This window comes from Chaetomium strumarium (genome assembly GCF_033439665.1).
Source record: "Chaetomium strumarium strain CBS 333.67 chromosome Unknown B0T15scaffold_2, whole genome shotgun sequence".
Lineage (NCBI taxonomy): Eukaryota > Fungi > Ascomycota > Sordariomycetes > Sordariales > Chaetomiaceae > Chaetomium > Chaetomium strumarium.
Window position 1 is genome coordinate 2,901,494 of NW_026944430.1, and position 25,376 is coordinate 2,926,869.

General features: G+C 54.5%; 12 protein-coding genes across 12 annotated transcripts; 5 read left to right on the forward strand and 7 right to left on the reverse strand.

The window, feature by feature from the left end:
- Window positions 1-2,623: 2,623 nt before the first annotated feature.
- On the forward strand, window positions 2,624-4,618 carry B0T15DRAFT_113143 (uncharacterized protein). Its single transcript, XM_062861526.1, has 2 exons — window positions 2,624-2,860; window positions 2,940-4,618. The coding sequence occupies exon 2, from the start codon at window positions 3,040-3,042 to the stop codon at window positions 4,480-4,482; it is 1,443 nt and encodes a 480-aa protein (XP_062724402.1). The 5' UTR covers window positions 2,624-2,860; window positions 2,940-3,039; the 3' UTR covers window positions 4,483-4,618.
- Window positions 4,619-4,822: 204 nt separating this feature from the next.
- Window positions 4,823-6,481, reverse strand: B0T15DRAFT_113109 (Alpha/Beta hydrolase protein). The gene is made up of 2 exons (XM_062861525.1): window positions 6,123-6,481; window positions 4,823-6,053 (listed from the first exon to the last, which is right to left on the reverse strand). Exons 1-2 carry the CDS (start codon window positions 6,186-6,188, stop codon window positions 5,163-5,165), a joined length of 957 nt encoding a protein of 318 aa, XP_062724403.1. The 5' UTR covers window positions 6,189-6,481; the 3' UTR covers window positions 4,823-5,162.
- On the reverse strand, window positions 6,358-9,581 carry B0T15DRAFT_429612 (RFX DNA-binding domain-containing protein). The gene is made up of 4 exons (XM_062865710.1): window positions 9,341-9,581; window positions 8,651-9,236; window positions 8,305-8,598; window positions 6,358-8,248 (listed from the first exon to the last, which is right to left on the reverse strand). Exons 1-4 carry the CDS (start codon window positions 9,354-9,356, stop codon window positions 6,775-6,777), a joined length of 2,370 nt encoding a protein of 789 aa, XP_062724404.1. The 5' UTR covers window positions 9,357-9,581; the 3' UTR covers window positions 6,358-6,774.
- Window positions 9,582-10,978: 1,397 nt separating this feature from the next.
- B0T15DRAFT_391749 (TB2/DP1, HVA22 family-domain-containing protein) lies at window positions 10,979-11,721 on the forward strand (the record flags this gene model as incomplete). Its single annotated transcript, XM_062864602.1, has 5 exons — window positions 10,979-11,032; window positions 11,100-11,315; window positions 11,373-11,398; window positions 11,454-11,549; window positions 11,604-11,721. 5 exons carry the CDS (start codon window positions 10,979-10,981, stop codon window positions 11,719-11,721), a joined length of 510 nt encoding a protein of 169 aa, XP_062724405.1.
- Window positions 11,722-12,358: 637 nt separating this feature from the next.
- Window positions 12,359-14,899, forward strand: B0T15DRAFT_429617 (stretch-activated Ca2+-permeable channel component-domain-containing protein). The gene is made up of 2 exons (XM_062865711.1): window positions 12,359-13,892; window positions 13,950-14,899. Exons 1-2 carry the CDS (start codon window positions 12,716-12,718, stop codon window positions 14,639-14,641), a joined length of 1,869 nt encoding a protein of 622 aa, XP_062724406.1. The 5' UTR covers window positions 12,359-12,715; the 3' UTR covers window positions 14,642-14,899.
- B0T15DRAFT_524846 (uncharacterized protein) lies at window positions 14,900-15,914 on the reverse strand. The gene is made up of 3 exons (XM_062868804.1): window positions 15,619-15,914; window positions 15,402-15,528; window positions 14,900-15,309 (listed from the first exon to the last, which is right to left on the reverse strand). Exons 1-3 carry the CDS (start codon window positions 15,739-15,741, stop codon window positions 15,128-15,130), a joined length of 432 nt encoding a protein of 143 aa, XP_062724407.1. The 5' UTR covers window positions 15,742-15,914; the 3' UTR covers window positions 14,900-15,127.
- A 119-nt stretch (window positions 15,915-16,033) lies between these two features.
- Window positions 16,034-16,855, forward strand: B0T15DRAFT_113322 (uncharacterized protein). The gene is made up of 3 exons (XM_062861527.1): window positions 16,034-16,326; window positions 16,382-16,517; window positions 16,592-16,855. Exons 1-3 carry the CDS (start codon window positions 16,324-16,326, stop codon window positions 16,657-16,659), a joined length of 207 nt encoding a protein of 68 aa, XP_062724408.1. The 5' UTR covers window positions 16,034-16,323; the 3' UTR covers window positions 16,660-16,855.
- Window positions 16,856-18,356, reverse strand: B0T15DRAFT_113323 (small acidic protein family-domain-containing protein). The gene has a single exon (XM_062861528.1). The coding sequence runs from the start codon at window positions 18,139-18,141 to the stop codon at window positions 17,029-17,031; it is 1,113 nt and encodes a 370-aa protein (XP_062724409.1). The 5' UTR covers window positions 18,142-18,356; the 3' UTR covers window positions 16,856-17,028.
- A 163-nt stretch (window positions 18,357-18,519) lies between these two features.
- B0T15DRAFT_565741 (uncharacterized protein) lies at window positions 18,520-19,847 on the reverse strand. The gene is made up of 2 exons (XM_062870674.1): window positions 19,342-19,847; window positions 18,520-19,284 (listed from the first exon to the last, which is right to left on the reverse strand). The coding sequence occupies exons 1-2, from the start codon at window positions 19,712-19,714 to the stop codon at window positions 18,758-18,760; spliced, it is 900 nt and encodes a 299-aa protein (XP_062724410.1). The 5' UTR covers window positions 19,715-19,847; the 3' UTR covers window positions 18,520-18,757.
- A 199-nt stretch (window positions 19,848-20,046) lies between these two features.
- On the reverse strand, window positions 20,047-21,616 carry B0T15DRAFT_565742 (Elongator complex protein 5). The gene is made up of 3 exons (XM_062870675.1): window positions 21,332-21,616; window positions 21,083-21,257; window positions 20,047-21,006 (listed from the first exon to the last, which is right to left on the reverse strand). Exons 1-3 carry the CDS (start codon window positions 21,488-21,490, stop codon window positions 20,225-20,227), a joined length of 1,116 nt encoding a protein of 371 aa, XP_062724411.1. The 5' UTR covers window positions 21,491-21,616; the 3' UTR covers window positions 20,047-20,224.
- A 1,089-nt stretch (window positions 21,617-22,705) lies between these two features.
- On the reverse strand, window positions 22,706-23,758 carry B0T15DRAFT_391169 (ASXH domain-containing protein; the record flags this gene model as incomplete). The annotated part of the gene is made up of 2 exons (XM_062864572.1): window positions 22,706-23,296; window positions 23,354-23,758. The coding sequence occupies 2 exons, from the start codon at window positions 23,756-23,758 to the stop codon at window positions 22,706-22,708; spliced, it is 996 nt and encodes a 331-aa protein (XP_062724412.1).
- Window positions 23,759-24,591: 833 nt separating this feature from the next.
- On the forward strand, window positions 24,592-25,304 carry B0T15DRAFT_391277 (Longin-like domain-containing protein; the record flags this gene model as incomplete). The annotated part of the gene is made up of 2 exons (XM_062864579.1): window positions 24,592-24,625; window positions 24,691-25,304. 2 exons carry the CDS (start codon window positions 24,592-24,594, stop codon window positions 25,302-25,304), a joined length of 648 nt encoding a protein of 215 aa, XP_062724413.1.
- Between the last annotated feature and the right edge of the window lie 72 nt (window positions 25,305-25,376).

Genomic DNA, 25,376 nt, shown 5'->3' on the forward strand with positions numbered 1-25,376 from the left:
AACGAGCGATGCTGGGACAGCAACAGGAATTCGATCCTTTCCTGCAGATCGTGGCAGCTGGACGTCTCCCGGAGACAGGGCGCAGCCTTGAGCAGCAGCTGGTCGATTTCTCGGAGCCGTCCCAACATGCTCTTAGCGCTGGCATGTCTTGAACTGCCTCCACTCAGAATGCCGTGTCCAATCCTGGAAAGCTCCCCATGACTTCCGGCAGAGCGAGTGGCTTCCCGTCCGCCTCGCCGATGCTCTTTGGCAATAGGTGGGATGCAACGGCACTGGGCCTGTTATAGCATAGCGATAAGACACAATCCTGCTGAGATATGGCCAGCCTAGGACGGCCGGTCATCAGCAGTCTGCTTAAGACAAGGGCAGCATCTCCGTACATACTATACCCTCCGTCTTTCAATCTGCTTGGTCTCTATATCCGAGATATAGCAGCCCCCCTGGTCATCTAAATAAAGCCCTAGGCTCTGTATAAGCCGCATGGTTGTTCCCGTCATAACCCAAGCGGCATCGGCGTTTCCTATGCCAGTTCAAGCCCGTCAGTTGGCCAACTTTGTTTAATGACCTAAGGATGCTATATAACGGGCCGGCTGTACTATCGTTTTATAGGAAAACCCCGAACATTAGGAGCGCCTAAAGACTCGCAAGCAAAAGGCAGAGGAGAAAATTAGCAAGACAGAGAGCATAGAAGGATCTCTTAGCTTTCGACATAAGATAAATAGACAATTAGCAACTTCAGCCTTTTAACTCCTCTCCGAATATAGGTTACTTTTGCTAATATACCAAAGTCCCTTGATATACGGCGCCTCTCCTACGTGTCTCTGTCAGAATACTAAGCGCCTACTATAAGAATAGCCAGAAGCAACGCTATATATATAGCCTCTTCGTACGACGGTGTCTTAGCCGCTAAGCTCTGGTTCGGGTCCAGGGGCTCTAGGGCACCTGCGCTCTCCTAAGTATCTATAGTGCTCTTACGTTCCTTAGCTCTTATCTTAGGGGCCGGCAAACGAAGGCCGTAAAGACAGATCTCTAGATACTGCCTGTTCATATATATATCGTATAGCTTGCTACATGGGTGAGTATAGGATATAAACATTCTGTTTGTATAGTATCACTTACTTTATATCGTATCTTACCTTCCGCTAGTTATATAGGTAGCACGCCCCTTTTCCGCGGGCCTGCTTCTTTATAGCTAGCGCACTTCTGATCTCATCCTCGGTTGGACGCCAGCGCTTTGGCATGGTCCTTCAAAAGACTGGGAACTCCTAGATGTAATGGCAATCCTTAAAGATAGGTACTAATTGAGAACTTTCGGAAGTCCTGGGACCTCACCTTATAGTGTTGGATATAGCAACCGAACGTGTCACGAATTAACCAACGGCAGGCTGCAGGGCAGACGGCCGTATGTGGGGACGCGGGGGCGTCCCGAGCCAATCATTTGGACAACTAGGCGGACCAGTCAGAGACAGGCAAAGGTGCTAAGGTGCCAATGTCGCTGAGCACTCTGCAGGATGTAAGCGATCAGAGTGATCAGGGGCATATCACGATGAGCACCTGGGTGCTCACCGAATCGAAGCACTGAGCGCCCAAGAAGATAGCTAGTATATAGTCACCCGTTCTGGAGGACTCTGGGAGTTCTCCAGTGAGCAATTACAAGCAATAGCCCATACCTATTGTGCAGACATTGCGGCAAGCATTGTTGTGAACCTTTTGGCTTCACCGAGACCTACAGTCCGACCAGCAGTTACCTTCGACCGGCGAACCCTTTCAGAGGCAGGACTGCCTGTGGTTTCGTCACAGAACGCCTTCGGTCCTGGAGATATACTTACAACCCTGAGCAGTGAGCCTATACTCCTAAGCTCCACCACAAACTGAGCATTGGGGATACCTATAAACCTCCCGAGCCCTAACATATCCTGCTCGGTATATTGCTACTCTTGGGCAACTCGACTAGACGCAGGTATTATATATAGCGAACGGAGGCAGCTGAAAGTGGACTGCTTCGGGTTGCTGGGATTGTATATAGGAGATGCTGGGATGTTCGTCCAAATTATTCGTAGCATCGGTTGACTCCGTCCCGCATCCAGCAACTCACCGGCTGCGACCACGCGAGGTTCCGGAGAGGCGCCGACCCGACTGAACAGGTTACGCCCCACTGCAAAATCCACAACGTATATAAGAGAACCTACCGGACGGCACTCGATCAGTCTGATCTCAGGTGCCTCGAATTATCCTCTTTCTATCCGTAACCCCCTGTTCAAGACAACACAATGGCGCGCTATGTGAGCACCGGCGCCCCGGCTCTCCGATCGGCAATCACTGCAACGCACTAACGCCGCTGACGTCGGTCACTACCGCCGCTTTCGGCCGCTTAGGCCCGAATATGCGGAGATGGCCACCTCAAAGCTTTAATGCTTGGTGACCAACCACGTGCCTACCTACAGTATATCCAGCTGGGAGCCTGATGCCTCACTATGGAGTCCGGATATCATCAGTGTGGCAGATGCCCCTTCTTATTAGCCTGCGAGCAACGACTCACATCATGAAAATCCCTCTTGATCCTCGCGCCAAGCCTGCAACCCCTTGCTCACTTCATGCGACATGATCGATCTGCGCGGGGGGCCCGACCTTTTGACGGTGTGAGCGGCGAGCCACAAGACTTCCTCCCCACACTATTACGGCCCTCTTAATGATGCGACAGTTGCGCGGCCTGGGTATTCCGAGAAACTCAAGTTCAGTGACGCGATTTACACTGCGTCTCCGAAGGAAGTCCGCTCCATCGCTGGTTTGGGAGAATAAGCAGAGGTCATTGAAAAGGTGGGCGCTGCGTCTTAATAACTTATAAGTTCGCGATTTATCTGTACCAAGCAATTCGTTCATTTCATCTTATCAATCAGGTCGCGGTGCCACTGACACCCCACGTGTTCATCCCAGCACAGACAACCTACCGGTACCTTATTATAATTACAGGTCAACGCAGCGCTCCGAGTCTTGCGCCGAAGAGAGCCCAGCTGACTCGAGAGCAAACGAGCGCCTGCCATGGATTCGCCTAACCTCTCGAACAGCATCTCGCTGCACCCGCATCCTTTCAAAACGCAGTCGGACTCGGCGAGCCGCTTTGCCCGGCCCCAGTCACCCGCCGTGTCAATGGCAAGGGAAGGCGCCAGTACCGCCGTCGAGGCCACAGACGGGGGCGACGACGCTGCAGTGCCCCGGCATCAGGCCACCATACCAGCGGGCGACGTCGAGATGGAGAGTCAGCGGGCCGGCGGCTTCCCGCTTGTCGGCCCCGAGAATGACCCGTACGGCCTGTCTCGGAGATACAAGACAGCATCGGAGCTTGCCGAGATCAAGGCAAACACGTCCAGGAAACGCGATGCCGCCCAGCAGCCCGCCGGTGCGGCCAACCCCCCGAAGCTGATTCGAACCGGCAGCCTGTCGCGTTACATCAAGCCGTTCGGGCGCTCTGCGACCACAGCACGCCGCCTCGAAGGCTTCTACCAGGCGCAGAACGAGACGATTGAGCGGCTGCTGAAGAGCGTCGAGGAACACCGGGCCGAGGCGCGCCAGGAGCATGGCGAGGACCACCTCAAGTTCAAGATCGCCGTGTGGGGATCTCTCGTGGCCAACATTGTCCTGACGGCCCTCCAGCTCTACGCCGCCGTGTCGTCCGGCTCGCTCTCGCTCTTCACCACCATGGCGGACGCCATCTTCGACCCGCTCTCCAACGTCACGCTGATCCTCACCAACCGCGCCGTCCGCCGCGTCGACCCCCGCCGGTTTCCCTCGGGCAAGGCCCGTCTCGAAACGGTCGGCAACATCGTCTTCTGCTTTCTGATGACGGCCGTCTCGCTGATCATCATCGCCTTCGCGGCGCGCGAGCTTGCCGAGCACCGCGACGCCGATGCGCTGAACCAGTTCCATCTGCCTTCCATCATCTCGGTCTGCGCCGCATTCGGCACCAAGCTGGCCCTCTTCCTGTACACGTGGTCCATCAAGGACAAATACTCGCAGGTGCGCATCCTGTGGCAGGACCACCGCAACGACCTGCTCATCAACGGGCTCGGTATCCTCACCTCGGTCGGCGGCAGCAAGCTGGTCTGGTGGCTCGACCCGGCCGGCGCCATCGTCCTGTCGGTCGTCATCTCCGCGCTGTGGCTGCGCACCGCCTTCACCGAGTTCCTCCTGCTCGTCGGCGTCGTCGCCCCCGTCGAGATCCAGCAGCTCATCACGTATGTGTGCCTGACCCACTCGCCGGCCATCCGGCAGATCGACACGGTGCGCGCGTACCACTCGGGCCCGCGGCTGATTGCCGAGGTCGACGTGGTCATGGACCCCGACGCCACGCTCATGGAGACGCACGATATCGCCGAGGAGCTGCAGATCAAGTTGGAGCAGCTGCCCGACGTGGAGAGGGCCTATGTGCATGTGGATTATGAGACGACGCATAAACCGGAGCATGGGTACAAGAAGGATTTGTGAGCGGCGTCTGTGTTTGGGGGGGTTGGGGGGGAAGGCGTTGATCACAGCTTTGACGTGTTGTCTGCTGCATTGAAGTTGCATTTCGCCGTCGGTTTGTATGATAAGTTATATGCGCCAGCTTCTTTGCACATTTACTTCTCGCAACGTCTGGAAATTCAGCTGCTCCGGACACTCTTCCTACCTAGTCCTTTCCGACTTGTTTTTCCAGTGTTCGACCTTGGTCTCATCTCGTCCTGTTGTTGGCACAAGTTGTTGATGACCGCTCTATTTTCATGCCTTCCGACGTGCTGCACTTGATGAGCGCAAGGTCAATGAAGGATCCAGTTCACAGAAGCTCATCCACAACTGACAGAAGGAATCTCAAGCGGCAACAACTTGTGATCTGTGGTAGCCCCTACAGTCAGTCTGTTCAGATCTCGTTGGTCTGGGCGCAATACTGACAGTAGATACAAGCATGCGCCGTTCATCCTTTCCCCAGCCATATTATACCTAGGTAGGGTAATGGCATATATTCGAACATCCTTTTCAAGTAGGTAGGTATGCCATACGGTCGGATGGTTTCCAATGAAGACTTTTCTCTCCAAGACGTAAATACAATAGATACGAAAACATCCGCAATGAACAGATAATATATCTAGATTTAAATCCAAGCCCCCCCCCCAATCCCTTACAATGTCACTTCAGAGCTTCGCCTCCGGCGCATTCTCACACCGCGCCAGAATCCAATCCCCAACATCCCTGTAGAACTCCTCGCTGTCCGGCCCATCGGCATGCAACTGGTGATACCACCCCTCATACGCCTTGAAGGTCCGGTCCTTGACCTCGGCCGTGCACTCATCAAAGTACTTCTTGGTAGCATCAAACCAAGTCGTCTTGTCAGCCGTGCCGTGTCCGACCCACAAACTGCGCAGCGCCCCTCCCGGCAACGGCCGGACCTGGCCCGTCGCCAGCGCCGCCGTCCGGTCCAGCAAGCCAGCCAGCCCCTCCAGCGTGCCCGTGTTGTGCATGAGCGGGTCCTCGCGGATGCTCCGGACGACCGCCGGATCGCGGCTCAGATGCTCCGGCTGCACCTCGTGCTTCAGCTGGCGGTGCGGCAGCAGCTTGCCGGCCAGGCGGCCCGCCAGCACCTTCACCGGGTTGGGCTGCTCCTCGGGCGAGAAGCCGATGAAGGGGGCCTCGAGCAGCCAGCCGCGGACGTGGCGCACGAGCTTCTCCTGGTAGTCCGGGTGGCAGGCTAGCGTCAACACCTGGCCGCCGCCCATGGAGTGGCCCATGACAAACACGGGCGGGTCCGCCGTCGCGGGGGAGGTCGTCGGCGTCGTCGTCGTCGCTGTTGTTCTTGTTGACAGGTGGTGGGTGATGAAGGCGGCCATGTCGGCGAGCACCTGGGTGGTGGGGCCCGTGAGCCCCCTGTCGGCTGGCTTGCGCACGGAGCGGCCCCAGCCGCGCTGGTCGAGCCCGTGGACGGCGATGCCGCGGGCCGCGAGGGATGGGAAGAAGTTATAGTAGCGGCCGACGTGGTCGCTGAAACCGTGGATGAAGATCAATTTGGCCTTCGTTGGGCCGTCGGGCTGGGCAGATTTGTTGGACAACGTAATATGTCAAGGTGAGATGGCATTGGGTTGCATGTGACGACGTACCAGCCATGACTTGGTGTAGAGGCTGACACCTCCAGTCTGGAAAGTGTCTTCCTTCTCGATGACCATTTTGCCGAGCTGCTAAGATATAGACGCAATCAACATTGAAACAAGACGATTGAATATGCAATGGGGAAGTGTGTATGACACCCTGAGTCCTGCGGGGCTCCAATGGATGTACTAAATCCGATGGCGTTCACGTGCTTATTGACAAACAAAAGGCGCAGCTCAGCGAGGTAGGTGATGTTGTCCATTCCTTATACTTGGATTGAAAACAAATATGAGCCCGAGATGTTATCGACATTATAGCTCCGTTGAAAAACTCCGCTGTAACCAAGATACAGTTCCCTTTACGCCGAACATCCAGCCCGTTTGCTCACAGCCAAAGCCAGAAAACTAATACCTCCCCTTTCCTGAAAAATCATCGACAACGGGAGTGCATAAATCAACGATTCCTGTGCCAAGCCAGACTATCCTCAAAGCAAATGCCCTGGTACCCGTTCACTTTGTCGTCCGAGTCATCCCATCATCCTATCGTTCATCGTGACATGAGCGACCAAAGAACATCCCCAAGTGGTGACACCCAAACTCCTATTCCGTAATAAAACAAGATTGAAAACCTCCTCGACGAAATGGTTGGCGTTGGCATGGCAACTTATATCTCTCCAAGGTGGTCTTGCAGTTCTGCGCTGGTAAACAAGCCTGGAGTGAGACTGTATTTTTCGACCGGCGATTCCTCATCCGGCGTTCGAATCCCGATTCCACTATCGTCGTGGCTCGTCTGCTGATTGTTCCCTGCCGGAGCAGAGGGGAATGGCGCTCGATCTGGCTGTGGTTCCGTCATGTGGGAGATGTCCAAATCCTCGCTCGCGCTGCTATACCGAGACTCATGGTGGCTTATCTGGCGCTCCGTTGCCTGCCGCTTCGGCGCGGGAAGCGGACTCTGGCTAGACCTCTGTTGCATGAAGCCGCCCTGCTCCGCCATGAACTGGATCATCTCGTCGATCCAACATTTTGTTACCCACCATGACCCGAAGCTCTTACCCCCGGAGATCGTGATGTCCCTGACGAGAACCGTGCCCAACCTCTGAACACACCACACCAGATCTGTCGCCGACGCATAGGGGAACCGGCTGGGAAGAGAACGCAGGAAGTTAACCCAACGATCCAACACATTGGAGGAATCTGAGTCGTCGCCGTCTCCCTCACGCGGTTGCCGGCCACTGCGTATGACCACCTCACCATGCACTGTCAAACACTCAAGACCCCATGGAACGTTGACGGGATCGATGAGATCTCGCATCTCGTGAAGCAGCAGGTTGACGACATCGTCCATGGCGCGAGACGGTATGCTCTCGGCGAGTTTCCGTACGCTGACCATGTTCATCCACTCCATGTACATCAAGTCGCGGTTCGCGGGGTTTGCCAACATGTTGGCCGCGGCGTGGGCTGTGAGGTTCACACGCAACGCCCGGTCCAGCAACGCGGCAAAAATGGTTGCCGGTGCCTCCTTGGCCCTCACCACATGCTGGGGCTGTCCGTGGAAAGAGTCCCGAATGTGTGGAACGAGGCGGTCAGAGATGCTGCGCAACGTGTCGAGGACGGGCTTGGGCACGACCTGGAGTGTCAAGCTGGAGACGATGCGCATCATCCGTTGGTACAGAATGAAATCGCATTCCTCGATCCACGGAGCGATGGCCGGATTCGCAAACAGCTTCTGGACTGGCATCGTAAGAGTGCCTTGGAACGAAGTGAAAAGGTGGAAAAAGGTTTTCTCCTTGCAGTACCGTATGCACTCGACCAAAGATGTACAGTAGGACCGATAGAGCGCCATGAGCGACTTCGCCGCATCCGGATCCGTGCCTCTGGGAAGGTAGGGTTCGATAGCAGGAAGGATGACTGGGTCAGACTGCTTGAAAGATTCGCCGGATTCCGTCGAGAAATGAAGTTTCTGGGGCGTCTTGCTCGCCTGCTGCAACTGTTCATAGTTGGTGAGATGCGGCAAGTTGTAAAGGCTGTGTCGAAATTCGTGTGATCGCATGGGTTTGGACACAGATTCCTGTGCAAGCGGGGTGGCGGAAAGCGGTGATTTTTCAGGACCCATGGTTCCGGAGTGGTTTGGAAGGGCACTGAGAAACATTAGCGCGTGCGTTTACGTCTAAACTGAGAACAAACAGACACATACTTAAAAGTCTGGGTCAGAGATGGACTTTCCCCGAGGGGCACCGTAGGTTGGGAGGTGCTGTCTCGAAAGTCGGGTTGCTCTTCTTTCAGCTGGAAATTAACGTAATGATATTTCGATTCACCACGAACACCCAGCCGTCGTGTCTTTAGACCCGGAAAAAGCACCCGGACCAGCTTGCCGAAGCTGGCCGGATTCAAGACGGTGATTCTCTCGGTAGCACATTTCGACGCGTAGTTGGCATACACCCGTCCCCTCGGTACCGACCCCTTGCCAGCAGAGCATGTTTGACTTATCCTATTGGCCGGTCAGCATGTCATCACAGAAGAAACGAGACAGCGGTACTTACCAGAGCATCGCGAACACTTGACGTGCCCGCTCCGAGTTTGGACCGCGCTCGTTGCCGATCAATTCCTGGGCAACATCCTGGAGAGTTCGGTGCTTGTTGGCGTGGAAAAGCTGCCGCATCTCCATCTCATTATTGGCGTTTGACCGTGAACCTGCCTTAACCGGTCTTGGTAACCCGTGAAAGGAGTCGCCATCGTCATTCCCATCGCGATCTAGCATCTGGCTATCGTCTGCGAAACTCGTGTTCCCAGCGAATGAGTCAGCTGATAGGGATTGCCGGCTCATGCTGTGGCTGTGATGGTGGAACGAGACGCTCTGCATGGGCCCATTCACTGGCGCATCGATTGTGTACTCGCGGCTTTGCTGGAGCTGGGACGCTAGTAGCAGGTCCTCGGGGGTCATCTGGCTCGACCCATTGGGAAGTTCGCGAGGGTGGCTGGTGTCATTCGAGAGCCATGGCGCAGAGTAAACCTCTGCAGATTCCGCGAAGCTGTGCTCGATGTTGGCTTGTGTCGTGGCACTGTGTATCGATGCTGTCGAGCCTCGCGACCGAGGACGCTTCCTGGCTTTGACATGGGCGAGTGAATCTGCACAACAATGAGTACGTATACAATCTAGTGCACCACTGACAGACTGCGAATCCGCAGCATATCGCGCGTTGTGTTCGCAGCGAGTGGGGTGGATTCCTTACCGTGGGTCGAGTCCATTGCCACACCAACGTAAAAAGAGTCAAAACAGATATGCACTCGTAGCAGCAACAACAAATGGAAGGCTACCTGCGCTGCAAGGGAAAACAATAACCAATCTCAATGATGGAAAAAGTATATCGCGCCGCCAGGGGCTCACAGTGATACACTGGCAAGGGAGCAGGGAGCGAGGCAGAAGAGGCGCTTCGCTGTCGACCTTGGACGTGCTCAATTCCACACTCTGCTTTGCAGGAGGAGGAGAAATCAACAAACATGGGAGGCGGTGCCCGGGCAATGCGCCATCTCGTCAGCTCCCCACACTACAAGTCCCACATTTCTGGAGCACGTTCCAACCATTGGTCCATGCCATCATCGGTTCTGTCATTGTTCACGATGCTGCGTCTGAAAGTCGACCGTGCCGGTTTCACGATAAATAAACCGCCCATAGTCTTTCGGCCTAACTAGTACCTTCACTTCCTATCAAAATTCGCGCTGCGCAGGGCATGGAAGTTACATCGGTGTTCAGTCCCTTGGAAATTCTCTTGTCTAACCGCGGTGGCATGGAGAGTTGTGCACACTATACTGCAATGGGTCCAGTGTAACACTTTATTGTTAGTGATCTCTTTTGCGCTTACAGGTATTGTATTTTGACATCTCTCCGGCTGATGTCAATGCTGATGAACAAACACGGTTCTATCTTACATAAGGTAAGGTACGTACTTGTATTTTGCCAAGCGGGAGGCTAATTGGGATATAGGGGTTAGGGTCTTCCAGCCCCAGTAATGCTGGTGGTCTCTGTCGGCTTGGCGATTGAACTTTGTTGCACGCTTGGTTTTGTTGCCATTCTGAGCGGCTAAACATTAGGCAATTCCAAACTCTGTGTTGATTCTGTGTTGTATATGTTCCAATCTTGCGTCTGATCTTGTATCTATTTTGTGATTTGAGGGGCTTGGAACCGATGTAGCTTTGCTGCAAAGTTTGGTGGGGAAGTGACCTCGCTAGGCTAAGCCGGAAAAGATACGGGTCGAAACGATCGTGAGGGGTTGCTGTTTTTCAAGATGGACAACAAGGACGGTGGCACACTGTCGGTCACAAGTCTATCATCAGCCAAACTTAATAGTTACACCTAAGTTGGAGTTTGAAGGTAAGGTATTTTGTGATTTATCTGGAGCAGACATCCTGGAGTCGTGACCACGTGACCTACAATCCCCCGTTTCTCTACGTTGTGGCATTGGAGCTTCACAGCTTCAGAACCAGGATGAGCTGGCGGGGCCAAGGTTTTGTGTCCAGGGTCTTTTGTGCACACGTAGCAAGCGTCATACCTTGCACCCACCGACAACCTGCCACCCACAACTTGAACCAGACTCGAACTCAGTTCTGCATTTCTCTCCAACAAGTTTCCAATCGACGACAGCTATCCTCAGCCTCTAACTGAATATCAACGTGTAAGTGCTAAGGACTCCAAAGACCACCAGTGTCTCAAAGCACCCCTCACTGCGCCTTGCTCGACCAAGGAGCTAGTCGAGTCCCCGCCGAAGCTGCCGAGAGCTCTCCCGAGCCCAATCTTCTGAATGCCTTAGATGGCTTCTGACATGAACTCCTAGAGCGGTATACAGAAACAAACCAAGCCTTCAAACCCAACCATGTCTTCGCCCCAGGACCGTGTTCAGCACTATGTTGCGCAGCTCGACAAAGAGGTGTGTGCCGCCTTCCGGATTCGACCCTTCACTGACTGGCCTTGACCCTGACTGAATGGTTGTGCAGCTCTCCAAGTACCCCGCCCTCAACAACCTCGAGAAGCAGACCTCTGTCCCAAAGGCGTATGCCGTGCTCGGCTGCACTGCGCTCTACTTCTTCCTCATCGTCTTCAATCTCGGCGGTCAGCTCCTGACCAACATTGCGGGCTTCATCATCCCCGGCTATTACTCGCTTGGTGCGCTGTTCACCGCGAGCAAGGCGGATGACACGCAGTGGCTGACCGTAAGTTGCCGAACCGTTCCTTTGTCGACTGTTGCTTGTTGCTAATCATGTTCATAGTACTGGGTTGTCTTTGCCTTCTTCACGTAATGACCCACTACGGGTGGTGCGAACCCACGGCGCAAGCTAACTCTTCCCCAGTGTTCTTGAAAGCCTCGTCAGCGTCGTTTACTGGTTCCCTTTCTATTACACCTTCAAGTTTGTGTTCCTCCTGTGGCTGTCCCTGCCCGCCTTCAGGTAAGTTATTCCGTCTTAGCACAGCCCTCTGGGAGCAGACTGACGCCTGTTCAGGGGTGCCGACATCATCTTCCGCTCCTTCATGGCCCCTACCCTTGGCCGCTACTTCAAGAACTCCGGTTCCACTGCCAGCGGCCTGCGCGCGAAGGCCGATGCTGTCCACACCGAGTAAACGATATTCGAGTCCTCGAGTGCCAGGCCTCCTCCCGTTAAAATAGAAAGCGTCTAGCTTTAGCGTGGCCTGGTGAGGGTGTTGGAAGAAGTAGAATACACACAGAGATGAATTTGCGGGTCTCGTTGCCGGCTTTTGGGTACCGCGGTCTCTGGGAACTTGATGACACAAATCGGCGGCAGCTGGAGGGATCGCTCGGACAACTCGACAGGCATGGAGTACTTCTTACTACAACTGTCGATGGAGTGGATGGGATGTACACTGGTGCCATATCCTTTGGGCCAGAAGTCAATTTTCTTTGGGGCAGGCAGAGCGGACTTGTGTGTGGATGTATCATCCATGTACGTCTCGAAAGTTGGGTTCTTCAGGAATGGGAAGTTATGATCCAAACCGCCTTGGTTTCTTCTTCGTTTCCGAGCACCGACATGGAGCTTCTGCAATCTGTACCGGGAATTTGTTCTTACCAGGGGAAGTAAGCCCTCGGTCTGAGTGTTTTCAGGTAACCCGTACATGTGCTTGCAGCCGTTGATGTCTGATGTCGATGTGAAATGCTGGCGACCCGATCTCTTGGCAGAACGCCCCACCCAAACAGTTACGGAATACAGTTTACAAACGCTGCAAGGGGCACCGGACCCTTGCCGATCCGGTACGCAACAGCTTAACCATCAGGCTCGTCTCGTGCATTTCATGCTTCCTCGCCGGTCAGGAATAGGAATCACCAATTGCGACAACTCTCTCGGACAAAAGGCGGCAGTCACCACCGGCAAATAATACCAGCGAAATCCAATACATACCAGCAATTCGCAAAGAGGATATCATGGTAGAGTGGCTGGCGGCCTCTTATTAGTGGTCAGTGACAGCGACAGTCCGCGACTGAAGACATCGACAGGAACGGGGCGGGATAGACGGGGCCCTCTCAAATACTTTGGCGACCCATTATTTCCAACAGTGCCGACGATTGAGATTCGAGGCCCCTTGGGGCCGTATTCCTACGATGGCGCTCAGCCCTCTGCAGTCGCGCCTGGCGGCGTCCCTTGTCGCCTCGTGTCTGCTGCTCCTGCTCTACTTGATCCTGTCACCGCCCAACTTCGCCCTTGCTGCCGAGTTACCAGAGGCATGGCCCGTCGTGCTCGATGGAGGCGACCTCCGAACGGCCCCCGCGGCGCGTGGCCTGCCCGATCCGACATATGAGCCCGAGTTCTCCCCTTTCGACAGGAGCATTATTGGCAGAGCACCGCCAGGTTTTACGTCGCTTACCAACAATGAGCCCATGCCCATGAATGTGGATGAGGGGGCGACACAACGATTCGTGTTTGTGCTCCCCGGAGTATCCGGACGACAGACAGTGGAGGACCGGTTGGAGCTGCGGGACGAGCCTCCTGTGTCTACGGACCAGAGTGGTGGCGCTGGCGTTGGCGCGGCGGAACATCAAGAACAAGAACAGGACATTGTCAGGAGGCAAGCGTCCGAGACGGTGTACATATCGGCGAATACCTGCCAGCAGCCACAACCCGTGGACCCCTCCAAAACGACCATGGATCCTCCCCAACTCACGCTATACGTCTCGACTTCGGCGGAGAACCAGGCTCCCGGCCCTCTCGCAGATCCTGGCTCCCAGGCAATGATCGTGTTTACTGAGGGCGCCGCTACGTACAGTCTAACCACCAACAGGGAGGTATACATTGCCGTGCACGCATCGAACGTGTCGGATGTTTTCTCCGGAATATACAATTTCAGAGTTGTGGCCTCGACAGACCGTTACTACTACAGCTACAATGCCCAGGAGGGTGCCGACCTGATCTGGGTTAGTGACTCGCAGGGTGCGCTGCTGACCACGCACGATCTGCCGAACAATACGGACACGGAACCATATGTGTTGTTTGCACATAACAAGAACGATCGAGCCATCAACGGACTCAGGTACTCGTACTGCGGGCTGCAGAACTATGCCCAGATTGCGACCACGCGGAATGCAGACATGGTCCGGACGAGCATGACAAGGAGGGGGGGTGGCAACCGTCCGAAGCAGCAGTTCCTTTTCAGCGGCCTCAACTCGAGCGCCGAGTATGTTGGCATCTTGGCGACGGACGGCAGCAGGCTAGGTAAGAGGCAGACCACCGGCACAGCAACAACCGTCGTCTTCAACGCAACGAGCTTTAGCACAAAATCCGGTAAGCCATCCCCTTCTCCCATTCCATGCCAGCATCATGTACTCATGCGTGGACCAGGCCACGGCAACTGCCGCCTGATCGTCGACCTCTCCTTCTGCGACCAGGTTGCCTATTCCGTGCCGAGCAACCCGACGACTTTCGGCAACTCGACCCAGCTCGCCCAGTTCTACGACAACTTCGCCGCGACCATGTACGCCAACTTCGACAAATCCCTCGCCCAAATCGCCTGCGAGGCGCCGTCTAGCCAGCGCTACTCGCTCGCGCGGAACTGCAGCGACTGCGCAACGGCCTACAAGGACTGGCTCTGCTCCGTGACCATCCCCCGCTGCGAGGACTTCTCCAACAACGCCTCCTACCTCCAGCCGCGCGCCATCAGCCAGCCCTTCCCCGATGGCAAGCCGCTGGACGCGGCGACCCTGGCCGCGCTGAACTTGCCGAATACCACGGCGTTTAACTCGAGCCGGAACCCGCGCATCGATGAGGTCATTCGCCCCGGTCCCTACAAGGAACTGCTGCCGTGCGACGACCTGTGTTACAAGTTAGTGCAGAACTGCCCCGCCGCGTTGGGGTTCGCATGTCCGTTGCCGGGTCAGATCGGGTTTGACGGCCACTATGCGCGCCATGACCCGTCCAGCGGGCTGACGTGTAATTCCCCGGGGTCAGCGAATTTTCGTTCGGAGAGTCAGAGGGCGGTGATGAGTTGGGGGTTGTTGCTCGTGGCGGGAGCCGTGGGTTTGTTTTTAATCTGAGCTTATCTCTAATGGACGGGTAGGGGTATCAGGGCTGGCGTTGGGTGTCTTCTTCTGGGTTTAGGTAGCATTGGTGGCTGAGGCTGTCTTAGAACAAGGGCATAGGTAGCATGTATTTGGGTTCGAAATACCGGTGTCAGGTGGCGTCACTGATGATGGGCGGGCCCTAGGAAATCGGGTAGATTTGGTTGCCTATTTCATAGGTACTTGCTCGGAGCTTTGTAGGTTGCCCGAATATGTCGAGATATGGGTTGACTTTGATAACCCTTTGCATGTCATGTTCTTCATCTACAGGTGAGCTATGATACAGATTCTGAAGTCGTCTTTGCTGTGCTTGCTTACATGTCATAAATCGGCACCCAGCCTCGAGGACCCCTGCAGACTTATTTCTGAGTCCAACTCAACCACACCCCTCAGCTAAAACTGCCAATGTCCCACGCTCACACCTCGCCCACCAGCTTAACTCCATTGCCTCTCAAAACCATTTCACCTCCAACTCCACCAACTCCCTCGCGCCTTTGCCTCCTGCTTCCTATCATCACCATTCCCATCGCTTATACTTCGCACACTATCACTCGCACTAGCCGCACCCCTAGCCTCTGCAGCCTCAGCAGCAGCCTGAGCAGCCTGTAAACTCCTGATTTGTGCTTCAAGCTTGATAATTTCAGCTATACACCACCCTCTCTTGTCAGCATACCATACTCTGTTTATAAGCCCTTCAGGTAGCAACCCGACTGCTGACCTTCCAACCTTCACTCACCTTCCCGCTCTTGCTTGAGCTCCTCCACCTCCAGCTTGGTCCAACCAAAATAGACGAGCTGGTAGACTAGTACGGCGAGGAGAGCGCACTTGGCTACGGGGCGTGTGAAGGTTCTGTAGAAGGCGGCCTGGGTATTGAAGAAACGGGCAAGTGTTAGTGAGTGAATGAATAAAAGGTGTGAGGATGGAGTAGTTGGAGTAAGAAGCCGGCTCAGTACAGTTGGTGATGGTTGTTGCTGGGGTCGTTGTTGGATGTATCCTCTGAGTTGGGTTTTGTAGAGGGATACTGCTGGTGGGAATGATGATGCCCTTGGGAGGGCAGCTCTGAGCGGAGCGAACATTGCGAGTTACTAGTTTGAATGCTTGTTATGGGGATGAAAGGCACTTGTCCGTTATGGCTTGTCGACTGCGATGGTTAGATTCTCCAATACACTGAAGGGACAATTTAAGTAGATAACCTCTTCACGTGAGAACGCGAGGAGAGCGTGAGGTGAGCTGAAAGCCAAGCTTGAAGATCTGCGGCCTTGAGCGCGACATTGATTGGCCTGTGATAGGCCCGCCTGGAACTCCATGGGCCCCTGGCAAGGGCGGTTGCCGTTTGCGGGACCTGGCAAGGGTCTCAACTGCGGACGACCCACCTCAGCTGCAAGGGGCTGTCAACGACAGATTGCCAGAAGTCGATAGCTTGCAATCTGTCCCATTCTCTAGAATCGACGCTCTAGAATCGGCATTAACAGGTCGAACTTCGCAACCTCACCAGTCTTTTGTGTCTTGCGGGGCTTGACGAATACTCGATTCTTGCTTCTGACCTCTCAGTTATCTTACATCTTGTAGAGCCCCGAAGCGCTCCAACTTCAACCCCCCTTGCGGACCGTCTCGTACAATACACCTCCTTAATACTCTCCACAACTTCACAAGCCACGATGGTATACGCGCCACCACTAGCTGCGTCCTCTCGCCGCCAACTAACGACTCCGGCAGGTACAAACACCGCAGCAAAGGAGGGCAAACCTCAAGTTCGCCAAGGAGAATGAGGCGCGCATGGGCAAGTCGGAAGACCAGATCAAGAAGCGGGCAAAAGTCGTGGCCAAGTCGCCTATCTCTCCTATCTGGCTGGGTATGGGTGCCTCCTCGTTTTTCGTCATTACAATCTGTACAACATCAGCGGCGACTAACGTGGCATCACCCCAGGTCTCCTCGCCTTTGTCGTCTTCGGCGGTCTCGTTTTCGAAATCATCTCGCGCATCTTCCTTCGGTGATTCGCTATAAGGGAAGGGCACATCGAAGGATACCCGGGATGAATTTAAGTGAATCAAATATACCTATATGGAGTACAATCCTCGGGCTGATCGCGCCAGCGTGCACGAACATCATGCCTGAGGAGACTTGTCGACCCGGTCTGGGATCGAGCCAAGGGCAGGCAGGCGCGCACATACATGTATCATCATTTTCTGCCTTGTGGGGGCCATCGGGGTATGGATTGTTTTGCCAGCATTACCGTCTGCGCTGAGAGCCTGCAAATCAGCAGTGGCAAGGTTTTATTTGGCCGTGACATTTCGGAGTTGATACTGTCAGGTAGTTTCAGCAGTTTATTAGCAACATCAAAACGGCGTATCGGCGATGTTCCATCAGGCGCCCAGACCCCGGCGCTGGCCGCCGGTCCCAAATTTCATCTGAACCCCAGCGTTGAACTGCTTCTCGAGCTCCTGTGAGACCTGTCCGATGTCGAGTCGTTTGCGGGCGCCATCCTTCGCTTGGCCGGTGCCAGCCGTGGCATTGGTGGTGCCCTGCTTCTTTCCGCCAAGGAGCCGCATGAACTTGTCTTGACGTTTGGCGCCGCCGTCCAGTTGCTGCACGTTCCATCGCTCAGAAAGGTTCGCATCAGGAGCTGCGCTTGGAGCTGAGGTTGAGGCAGGAGCAGGAGCATCCTGCTTGGGGACGTCTTCAGATCCGCCTGACGCCTTGCTTTTCTTCCCCTTCTTCCCCTTCCCTCTCGGCCCGTACTTTGCTTCCTTTCTCCTCTTTTTCTCCTCCCTCATCCTCCGCTCCTCCTCGTCTACTTCCCTCTCTGCATTCCCATTCTTGCCCTTGCGCTTGAGCTTCTTCTCCGCTTTTTCAGCCTTCTTCCTCTCTCTCTTCTCTCTCCTAGCCTTCTGCCAAGGCCTCTCCTCCTTGACTTCGCTCGGTGGAGCATCGGTAGCCTCGGCCATGTCGACTTCCTTGGACTCCGTTTCCTTCTTCACCTTGTCGTCGTACTTTCCTCTATTGTCCGTCTGGTCGGTCTTAGCGATGTCCTGCTCATCCTTGCCTCCTGAGACCTGTGTTTCCTTCCCGCTGGCTTGATCCTTGGTCTTTTTCTTGTCCTTATCCTTCTTCCTCTTCTTTTTCTCCGCCTTGTCATCGGCGTCAGGGCTGCCGGCCTTCTTCTTTTTCTTCGGAGGCTCGGCTTGTTCCGCCTCCGTCACACCCTTCACCTCAGACGTGGTCTCAGTCTCGGCAGGCAAATCAGTAGCCTCCCGTTTGCGTTTGCCATGCTTCTTCTTCTCCTTTTTGGACTTCTTGTCGTCATCTTTGTGCTCCTCCTTGGGTCTGGGGACCTCAACGGTCTCTGACTCTGGCAAAGTTGACTGGTCGGCATTGGACTTCTTTATCTTTTCCTTCATGCTTGTATCTGCGGCGCCTTCAAGAGCAGCGGCATCATTCTTGGGCTCCAAGGCCTTTTTCTTCGACTTCTCTCCCATCTTGCTGATGGAATGTTATGAGAGATGTGTTGGTGAGAAGTGTAGATAATGAGAAGTACTAGTAATGGGGAGTGAACGAAACGGTTCCGAAAGATCACTGGCAGTCCAAGAGATATGTGTGTTCTAGAAGCTTCATTCGGGGTTATCCGATTTGCAATTTTGTTTGTTGCAGCTGGGAAGGTGCAGTCCAAACTGAAGATGGGATGATTTATTAGCATGAAGGTCGGTGCTCATGAAAATAAAACCTGATCCTACCCTAACCCTCACTGCTTCGTTTAAAGAGATTCACAGCATTTGTCACAAGTCCTTAGATTACGAGTAGCTGCACGGAAGTGAAGGATGGTAACGGATCGAATTGATCACTCCACTAAAATAATGGTACTTTTTTATCTGAACAGTGCGGCTCAGTTCTATGTGCCATGGTGGCTTGAACCATGCAGCCAAAAACTCCAAATGACTTTGATGTGGCCACTACAGTAGTACTCTCTATGGCCTCTGAAACACCACGCAGCCATGTTGTCCCCTTTAGCGAGTTCTGTCGTTTATTCACATAACCTGGGTATCAATGCCAACAATACGCCAAACCTTCCACGTCCCAGCTGTGACATATCCCCGTCTACCTCGTCGGACTAAGCGGCCTGTTGAACCCACCCACGCGGTTCATGTATTGCCGGTACTCGGTCTTCTTCTCCTTCCTCGCCCCGCCCACGTTGTTGCCCAGTACCTTCTTCCCCTTTGTCGTGCCGAAACCGCCAAAGCCCATCATAGCCGCCATATCATCCAAGCCGTCCTCCTCGACCACAACCTCCTCGTCCTCGTCCTCATCCATAGCATCGGCATCAAACCGATTCTTGGGTTGGTGTCGGTCCCCATCGCCATGGTACCCTTGCTGCTCCTGGCTGTTTTCCTGTGTCGAAGTCGACTGGTTTCGCGGTTCTGGTCCATGGCTACCGTCCCGGCTCTTAACCTTGAACGACAAGGGCGCTGTTGGAGTGGAACCGCTGGCACTGGCAGGTTTTGAGCGAGTAGGGAGTTGTGCATACTCCTCCGTCTCCCTTTCAAAGGCCGCCTGAGGACTGGCTGAGCGACGGGGTGAATCTGTGGCGCCGTCTCGAAGTCGGTCCTTGTCGCGGCTAGGCTTGTCTTGGGGAGCATATCCGTCAGCAGCTGAGCGGCTAGCGTGGGTGGGTTTGGAAATACCTCGTTCAGGCCGCTCCCATTCCCCTCTCACGCTCCTATCCCCACGCTCCCTCTGAGGCTCAGCTCGACCTTCGTCTCGTCTCCGGTGACCTCTGTCTCTCTCGTTGTCACGCCGATCGTGGATCCTCTCGCGACCGGGAGACCGAGAACGCCGGCGATCTCCTCTATCTCTGGAACGCGAGCGGTATCGCCTGTGATCCCTGTCCCTATCCCTATCTCTGTCCCTGCCGTGGTCGCGTGCGCGGTCGCGGTGCCGGTCTCTATCGTCGTCACGGTCTCTGCCACCCCAATCCCGATCGCGCGGTCTGTCTCTATCGCCATTGTATGATCTGTCGCCACCTCGACGGAAATGCCCGCCTCGTCGATCAGCCATGCTGTTATGGTGATGGTGAAATCGTGCTATCAAGTGGATGAAACAGAAATGGTTGCGCTTAAGCAAGCCTGGTAAGGCGTGCAGATGACGTCTGAAACTGAAACTTCCAGGTTGGTGACACCATGAAGGAAGCACTCCGATTGGCATCTTCACCTGGGCTGTCAGGTTGGTACCGTTTTTCTAGCCCGTACCCAGTAATATGTCGTAAGTTACCAATACTTCGCCGTTTTGGTGTCGGGTATTCAAGGTAAGTAATCCCAAATTTTGAAATGTATGTACAATACAATACAATACAATACATACATACACATTGACGTATCAGGGTCCTCTAGCACAAAAGAAAGCTAAGGAAAGAGAAGTGTGAAAAATAGTTGAACCACTTGAGTTAAAGATAGGTATTTTCGTCAGACATTCTGGGGTAGAAGGTATCATATATTCCAGAAAGTGGTGAGGGAATCGGGGCCGTAACTTCACATAGGTTTTCAGGCAATTATAGCAACTGAAAATCACCTAAATCTCGTCGTCCTCCTCATCAAAATCGTCCTCCCTCCCCATGTCATACAGAATCCTCCCCCCTTCTCCACCGCCGATCTCGACCTGTGCGTCAAAGTAGGGCAGCACCACCCCCTCCCTATCCCGCCTCTGCTTCTCCGTCAAACCGAGATTGAAAGTCGCCTGCATTCCTCCTTCCCCCTCCTCGTCCTCCCCTCCCTCGCTCCCATCATCACCACCAAGAACCGACTTGCGAAAAGCAGGATGATCTGCCATCAGTATGATCCCCCACCCGACCTCCCGGTCCTTCGACCCAGAACCGCCCTTCTGGGCCAAAACGAACCGCTCCTCCACGGCACGCCCACTGCGCCTGCGCATCTCCATCTCCACCACGACGCCATCCGCATTCTTCATCATTCTATCCCCTCCCTTTCCGCTTCCGTTGCTTCTTCGTAACCCGATCAACACACCCTCCCTACCCTCGCGGAGGCCCCATTCCGGCTCGGCAAGGCTCCGTTCCCGGGCGCGGCGGGACTCGATGGCTTGGTAGAGGCTTGAGACGCGGAAGATGGCCGTAGCGATGTGGGTGAGGAGGGTTAGTGGGTCGGGAGAGTATTCGGAGACGGATATAAAAGATACAGGTGAGTGTTGGAAGTGGTGGAGAGGGAGGGGAGGGACGTCGATGTGGTAGACTGCGACGAGAGAGACGGAGTGGGTGATGATGGATGTGAAGAAGGAGTGAAGGAGGTGAGCAAAGTGAGAGGCGAGGGGGTTGAGGGTGTCGATTATGATTAGAGATCCTGGGAGCCAAGTTAGTCTGAGTTGTCCGTTTGAGCATCTGAGAGGGAGGTGAAGAGGCATGGCCAGGGTGCTTACTCTGAAGTGTACTGGCCGGAGTGTTTTGGCTGTTAGTTCGCGGAGGCGCGACATGAGAAACTATGTCTGCTGCGAGTGCCTTGAGGGATTTGCCCCGGGCCTTGATGAAGACGTCCGAGATAGCGGGCTTTTTTATTGTCGCAAAGGACACGAAGACAACCTTTGCCCGTTCATTCTGCCCGATGAATGCGTATAAGTGCCTGACCAGACTTGAGCTCGCGAGTAGGGGACTGGGTCCTGTTTACCCACCTTAGCCCTCCTCATAAACTCTTGGAGCAATGGCTGAGCGCTCTGTTCGAGGTTATCTAGTATGAGGTTGAGCGGACTGGCGCTGTCTCGAAGGTTGAGCAGCTTCTCAAACAGCAGCAGGCTGTGAGCCCTCTTGTGCGCCTGAGCAGACGGCGCCATGATTTAGCTGCGGAGTAAGACGTGGAAAAGTTAAGTAGCAGGAATGTTAGCAAGGCTGTAGTCAATACCTCGAAATACAAGAATAGAGGGTGAATATACGGGTTGCCTGAAAGGTGTAAGATATAGTGATCTGTGGAGTCTTGATTTCTTTCATGCAACTAACGTCATGAATGAATTGTCTCATGTCAGTACCGTAACATTTGTATTATACAATACGGTCAATGTCTTGTATAGGTAAGTACGGTACGCACCCTAACTCCAACACACACAACGGTCTTCAACCAAACATTCAGCCAGGGTTCGAAGGCACAATCCTTACACATCCTTGATCTATCTTATCGTCACCACCTAAGGTAGGTACCAGGTTGAGTAGGTATATATACACACAATAGCAGTACGCATCCAGCAGCGATCTCACTACCGTCGTGTTAGATACAGGTAAGGGCGTCTCGGAACATTGGGTAACGGTAGTGTTCCTTGACGGTCCTTGAGCAGCGGAGGTCTGATTCTCCTCAGCTTTGTTGGCCTTCAGTAGTGTACGGGTAAAAGTGTAGCGTAATGGGCGAGCATCTGGAGAGCAGCAGGATCCCGTCCCCTTCACCTGTTTGATCGAAACACTAATCTCTTAGGTGCACTAGGCTCACTTAATAAATCCGCCTGAATTATCTGCATGTCTATGGAATGACTCTCCATTCAGTGTGAAGTTCTTGAAGACCTCGGGAACGTTACTGCGAGGATTACACCACTTTACCTCCCGCTGCGTTCGCACCCATCCCCATGCAAGACTCTAAATGTTTTCTTCGGCCAGCCGTGTGTCCTTACCCAATTTGACCCAAGCAATGGGCTGCTTGGGGAGGGAAGCAGAACTTCGCCGTCATCAGTGACGACCGGAAGTGCTGTGTGGTTTTAATGGTACCATGATCTGATATTGTAGTCGGACGCGGTAGGGGGTATCTCATAGAGGCGAATAACACCAAATCGTGCGGAAATCCATCACACTCGTCCTCACATCCTTCCTTGTCGTCTTCTTTCCTCTTCTATCTTTCCCTTCCGTTCTTCCCCTGTCTCGCATCAACCCTTCAAAGGTTGCCCACGGTCAAGGAATCGGAAGCCGAAATGGGCCGTCTCGATGACTGGCGCGAGGCAAGACCGATATCTTCCCCGCGGCCCGGACAGTCGCTGGGGCCCCGACTCGCGTTGCGACTAGGACCAACCTTAGCCTGACGCGTGTATAGGAGTCTCATCATCATCCCCAGTGGGTTGAGATGGTCTCTCTCCATCTTCCACGGCGGGGACACGACCTTTACCCATAGCCACCTCCACGTTCTGCGATTGTTGTTGCGAGCTGCCGCCGCCAGCAGGCTCGGGAGTAATGGGGGTGATGGGGGTGATGGGAGCGCCACCGGAGGTGCGTTCCAGCGCCACCTGCTCAGACTTTGACGGACCGGCCTCCATCCCATGGTCAGACTTAGGACCCTCCGGCTTGCTCTCCTTTGGCAGCTCCGTTTCCCAGTCCGCCTCAAACTGTTCCCTGAGAAACTGATCGTAGTCGCCACGCTTCATCTTTTCGTGGGCAACCCACGCCTGCCTTAACCACTCCTCGTCATGCCACCCTGACTCGAGATTCTCACGGTAACGAGCGCAATCATGCCTAAAGTTGTCGTCATTACGCAGCGAGACTAGGTTTGGGCGGGCATCTGGTGTCCCCACATCCAGAATATGGGTGTCATTCGGGAACTTCGCAAGCACAACTTGCTTCTCTTCTTGAGCCAGGACGTCCCAAGCCTGAGGGAGTAGTAGAATCGACTGTCGAGGAGCATCAGTAACTGGGGCCTGGCGGAGTTTGGAGCGAGAGGTACATACTCTCAGGTCGGCTTTGGTGAGGGGTGATTTGGAATCCGTGTAGACAAATGGAGCCTCCCATTTCCTGTTTCGAGCGGATGTTCTGGCTGGAGGCGGAGGTCGCGACCTCTTTGCCGCAGGGGGAGCTCGTGCCCTTTTCGCTGGTGCTGGCAGGCGGGCCGGTTTGGCTTTGCGCTTTTGGACAGTGGATCGGTCGCTGCCAGCCGAGCGTTTCCTCACGGGCTCACTCGCGTCGGCATTTATGTTTGCGATGACCGCTGGTGAGGGCACTGGTACAGCCGGCGACTCTGCGCGGCCGGCCGAGTCAAGTATGTCTTTGGTACTCCTTGCAGGGCTACCGGTAGCGACATTGATGACACTCTCGGGAGGGGGTGAAGAAAGAGGGCTTGAGGATCTATCTGTCATGTTGTCCGCAGAAGGTGGTGTGATGAAAGAGTTGTAACAAGCGTCTAATGGAAAAGAAGCGTGTGTTTCTTAATGAGGGTGAAAAATATGCCCCCTGATCACAAGTTACATGCACTACCACCCGGTAGCTCTTTTCACTCCGTGACAAAGAAGGGGTGGACTAGCGCTCGGGGGGCGAGGGCGATTGGCACATTCCAGGGTTGTCTTGAGACTGTGGACTTTTTGTTTGACAAACCATGATTATTCGGAACTGAGCAGAACTGGAATGGCAGAGCCACCGGCGAGCACTAGCTCGTGAAGAAGAGGACAAGCCAAGGTGGCTGCGAGTACTAGTACGTTGAGATCACAAGCCTGTGGCCGTGGTTATGGAACCTGGAGGGTGACGGTGAGTTCCTCGCAGCCCTCCCCCTTGAACCATCAAAAAATAATATGATTGGCTAGCCTTGTCACCAAACTCCACTCAGACAAGGGTAGCTGTTGCATGCTCTTTCATCCGAACCTTAGGATATGCGCCTAAGCCGTGATGATAACGAAGCCTGTTACCCAAGTCGCTGGATCGTCAGCTCGTTGCAGTAGGGATTTAATTGAAACGATTTGGCTCATATGTCACTTTGCATCAATATCTATTGCTAGCTGCTCAATTATCTTGGCTGGCTGCCACACATAGAAGCCGTCGATGACGACACTTTAACACCCGCCGGTCTAAGAAGCCACGTTACGGCAGGCGGGAGCTACCTCCAGAGCTTCCAGGTTCCTTGCACCGCGGCTTTCCGAACAGCGAAACCCAGCGCCGCATAACAACCCTGAGCTTATACACCTCAAACCAGCCCAAGATGATCCGCTCAACACAGATTGCGAGGCTAGACGGTAGGCCCTCGCCTCCTAGATGTTGGCCCTTCTCCCACGACCTTACTAACCCCCCACACACTTAGGCCTCATGCTGTGCGCCTCAGTAGACGACTCTGAGACGGAGCTCGCCCTCTCCGAAGTAAAGGGCCAAGTGAAACTGGTCCTGCGGCGGCTCAGCAGGACGTCGGAGCCGCAAGCGTCTATCGAGAGCGGCGCGTACACACTGCACTACCTGATCGCATCCGACATCGTCTACATGGCCATCACGGACCGCGCCTACCCGCGCAAGCTCGCCTTTACGTATCTATCCGACCTGGCCACCGAGTTCTCGACGACCTACCCGGCGCAGCAGCTCCTCAGCCCTGTGCTGCGGCCGTACGCCTTCATGGAATTCGACACCTTCATCAGCCGGACCAAGGCGACGTACAGCGACGCGCGGGCAACGCAGAATCTGGATAAGCTAAACGACGAGCTGCGGGATGTGACCAAGGTCATGACCAAGAATATTGAGGATCTGCTGTATCGCGGGGATAGCCTGGAGCGGATGGGGGAGCTGAGCAGCAGGCTGAGGGACGATAGCAAGAAGTATCGGAAGGCGGCGGTCAAGATCAACTGGGATTTGCTGATGAAGCAATACGGGCCATTTGGTGCTCTGGGATTGATCATACTGGTGTTTCTGTGGTGGAGGTTCTTTTGAGTCGGCGCGGTCGGGGGTATGGGATTGGTTTTTGGTTCAAGCATCGGAGTTGGCGCATGAAGTCCAGCGGCG

What these genes read in the sequence shown, in the direction of transcription:
- B0T15DRAFT_113143 (XM_062861526.1), top strand. Translation starts at nt 3,040, where the DNA reads ATGGATTCGCCTAACCTCTCGAACAGCATCTCGCTGCACCCGCATCCT.
- B0T15DRAFT_113109 (XM_062861525.1), bottom strand. Translation starts at nt 6,188, where the DNA reads ATGGTCATCGAGAAGGAAGACACTTTCCAGACTGGAGGTGTCAGCCTC. An exon ending in TCTACACCAAGTCATGGCTG is followed by an intron (nt 6,054 to 6,122) that starts GTACGTCGTCAC and finishes AAATCTGCCCAG; the next exon opens with CCCGACGGCCCAACGAAGGC.
- B0T15DRAFT_429612 (XM_062865710.1), bottom strand. An exon ending in CAAGTGTTCGCGATGCTCTG is followed by an intron (nt 8,599 to 8,650) that starts GTAAGTACCGCT and finishes ACCGGCCAATAG; the next exon opens with GATAAGTCAAACATGCTCTG. An exon ending in TCTCTGACCCAGACTTTTAA is followed by an intron (nt 8,249 to 8,304) that starts GTATGTGTCTGT and finishes AATGTTTCTCAG; the next exon opens with TGCCCTTCCAAACCACTCCG.
- B0T15DRAFT_429617 (XM_062865711.1), top strand. Translation starts at nt 12,716, where the DNA reads ATGGCGCTCAGCCCTCTGCAGTCGCGCCTGGCGGCGTCCCTTGTCGCC. An exon ending in GAGCTTTAGCACAAAATCCG is followed by an intron (nt 13,893 to 13,949) that starts GTAAGCCATCCC and finishes TGCGTGGACCAG; the next exon opens with GCCACGGCAACTGCCGCCTG.
- B0T15DRAFT_524846 (XM_062868804.1), bottom strand. Translation starts at nt 15,741, where the DNA reads ATGTTCGCTCCGCTCAGAGCTGCCCTCCCAAGGGCATCATCATTCCCA. An exon ending in AGCAACAACCATCACCAACT is followed by an intron (nt 15,529 to 15,618) that starts GTACTGAGCCGG and finishes TTCAATACCCAG; the next exon opens with GCCGCCTTCTACAGAACCTT. An exon ending in GCTCAAGCAAGAGCGGGAAG is followed by an intron (nt 15,310 to 15,401) that starts GTGAGTGAAGGT and finishes GGTGGTGTATAG; the next exon opens with CTGAAATTATCAAGCTTGAA.
- B0T15DRAFT_113322 (XM_062861527.1), top strand. An exon ending in TATCTCTCCTATCTGGCTGG is followed by an intron (nt 16,518 to 16,591) that starts GTATGGGTGCCT and finishes GCATCACCCCAG; the next exon opens with GTCTCCTCGCCTTTGTCGTC.
- B0T15DRAFT_113323 (XM_062861528.1), bottom strand. Translation starts at nt 18,141, where the DNA reads ATGGGAGAGAAGTCGAAGAAAAAGGCCTTGGAGCCCAAGAATGATGCC.
- B0T15DRAFT_565741 (XM_062870674.1), bottom strand. Translation starts at nt 19,714, where the DNA reads ATGGCTGATCGACGAGGCGGGCATTTCCGTCGAGGTGGCGACAGATCA. An exon ending in ATGGGAGCGGCCTGAACGAG is followed by an intron (nt 19,285 to 19,341) that starts GTATTTCCAAAC and finishes ATGCTCCCCAAG; the next exon opens with ACAAGCCTAGCCGCGACAAG.
- B0T15DRAFT_565742 (XM_062870675.1), bottom strand. Translation starts at nt 21,490, where the DNA reads ATGGCGCCGTCTGCTCAGGCGCACAAGAGGGCTCACAGCCTGCTGCTG. An exon ending in AGTTTATGAGGAGGGCTAAG is followed by an intron (nt 21,258 to 21,331) that starts GTGGGTAAACAG and finishes TTCATCGGGCAG; the next exon opens with AATGAACGGGCAAAGGTTGT. An exon ending in TCCGGCCAGTACACTTCAGA is followed by an intron (nt 21,007 to 21,082) that starts GTAAGCACCCTG and finishes CTTGGCTCCCAG; the next exon opens with GATCTCTAATCATAATCGAC.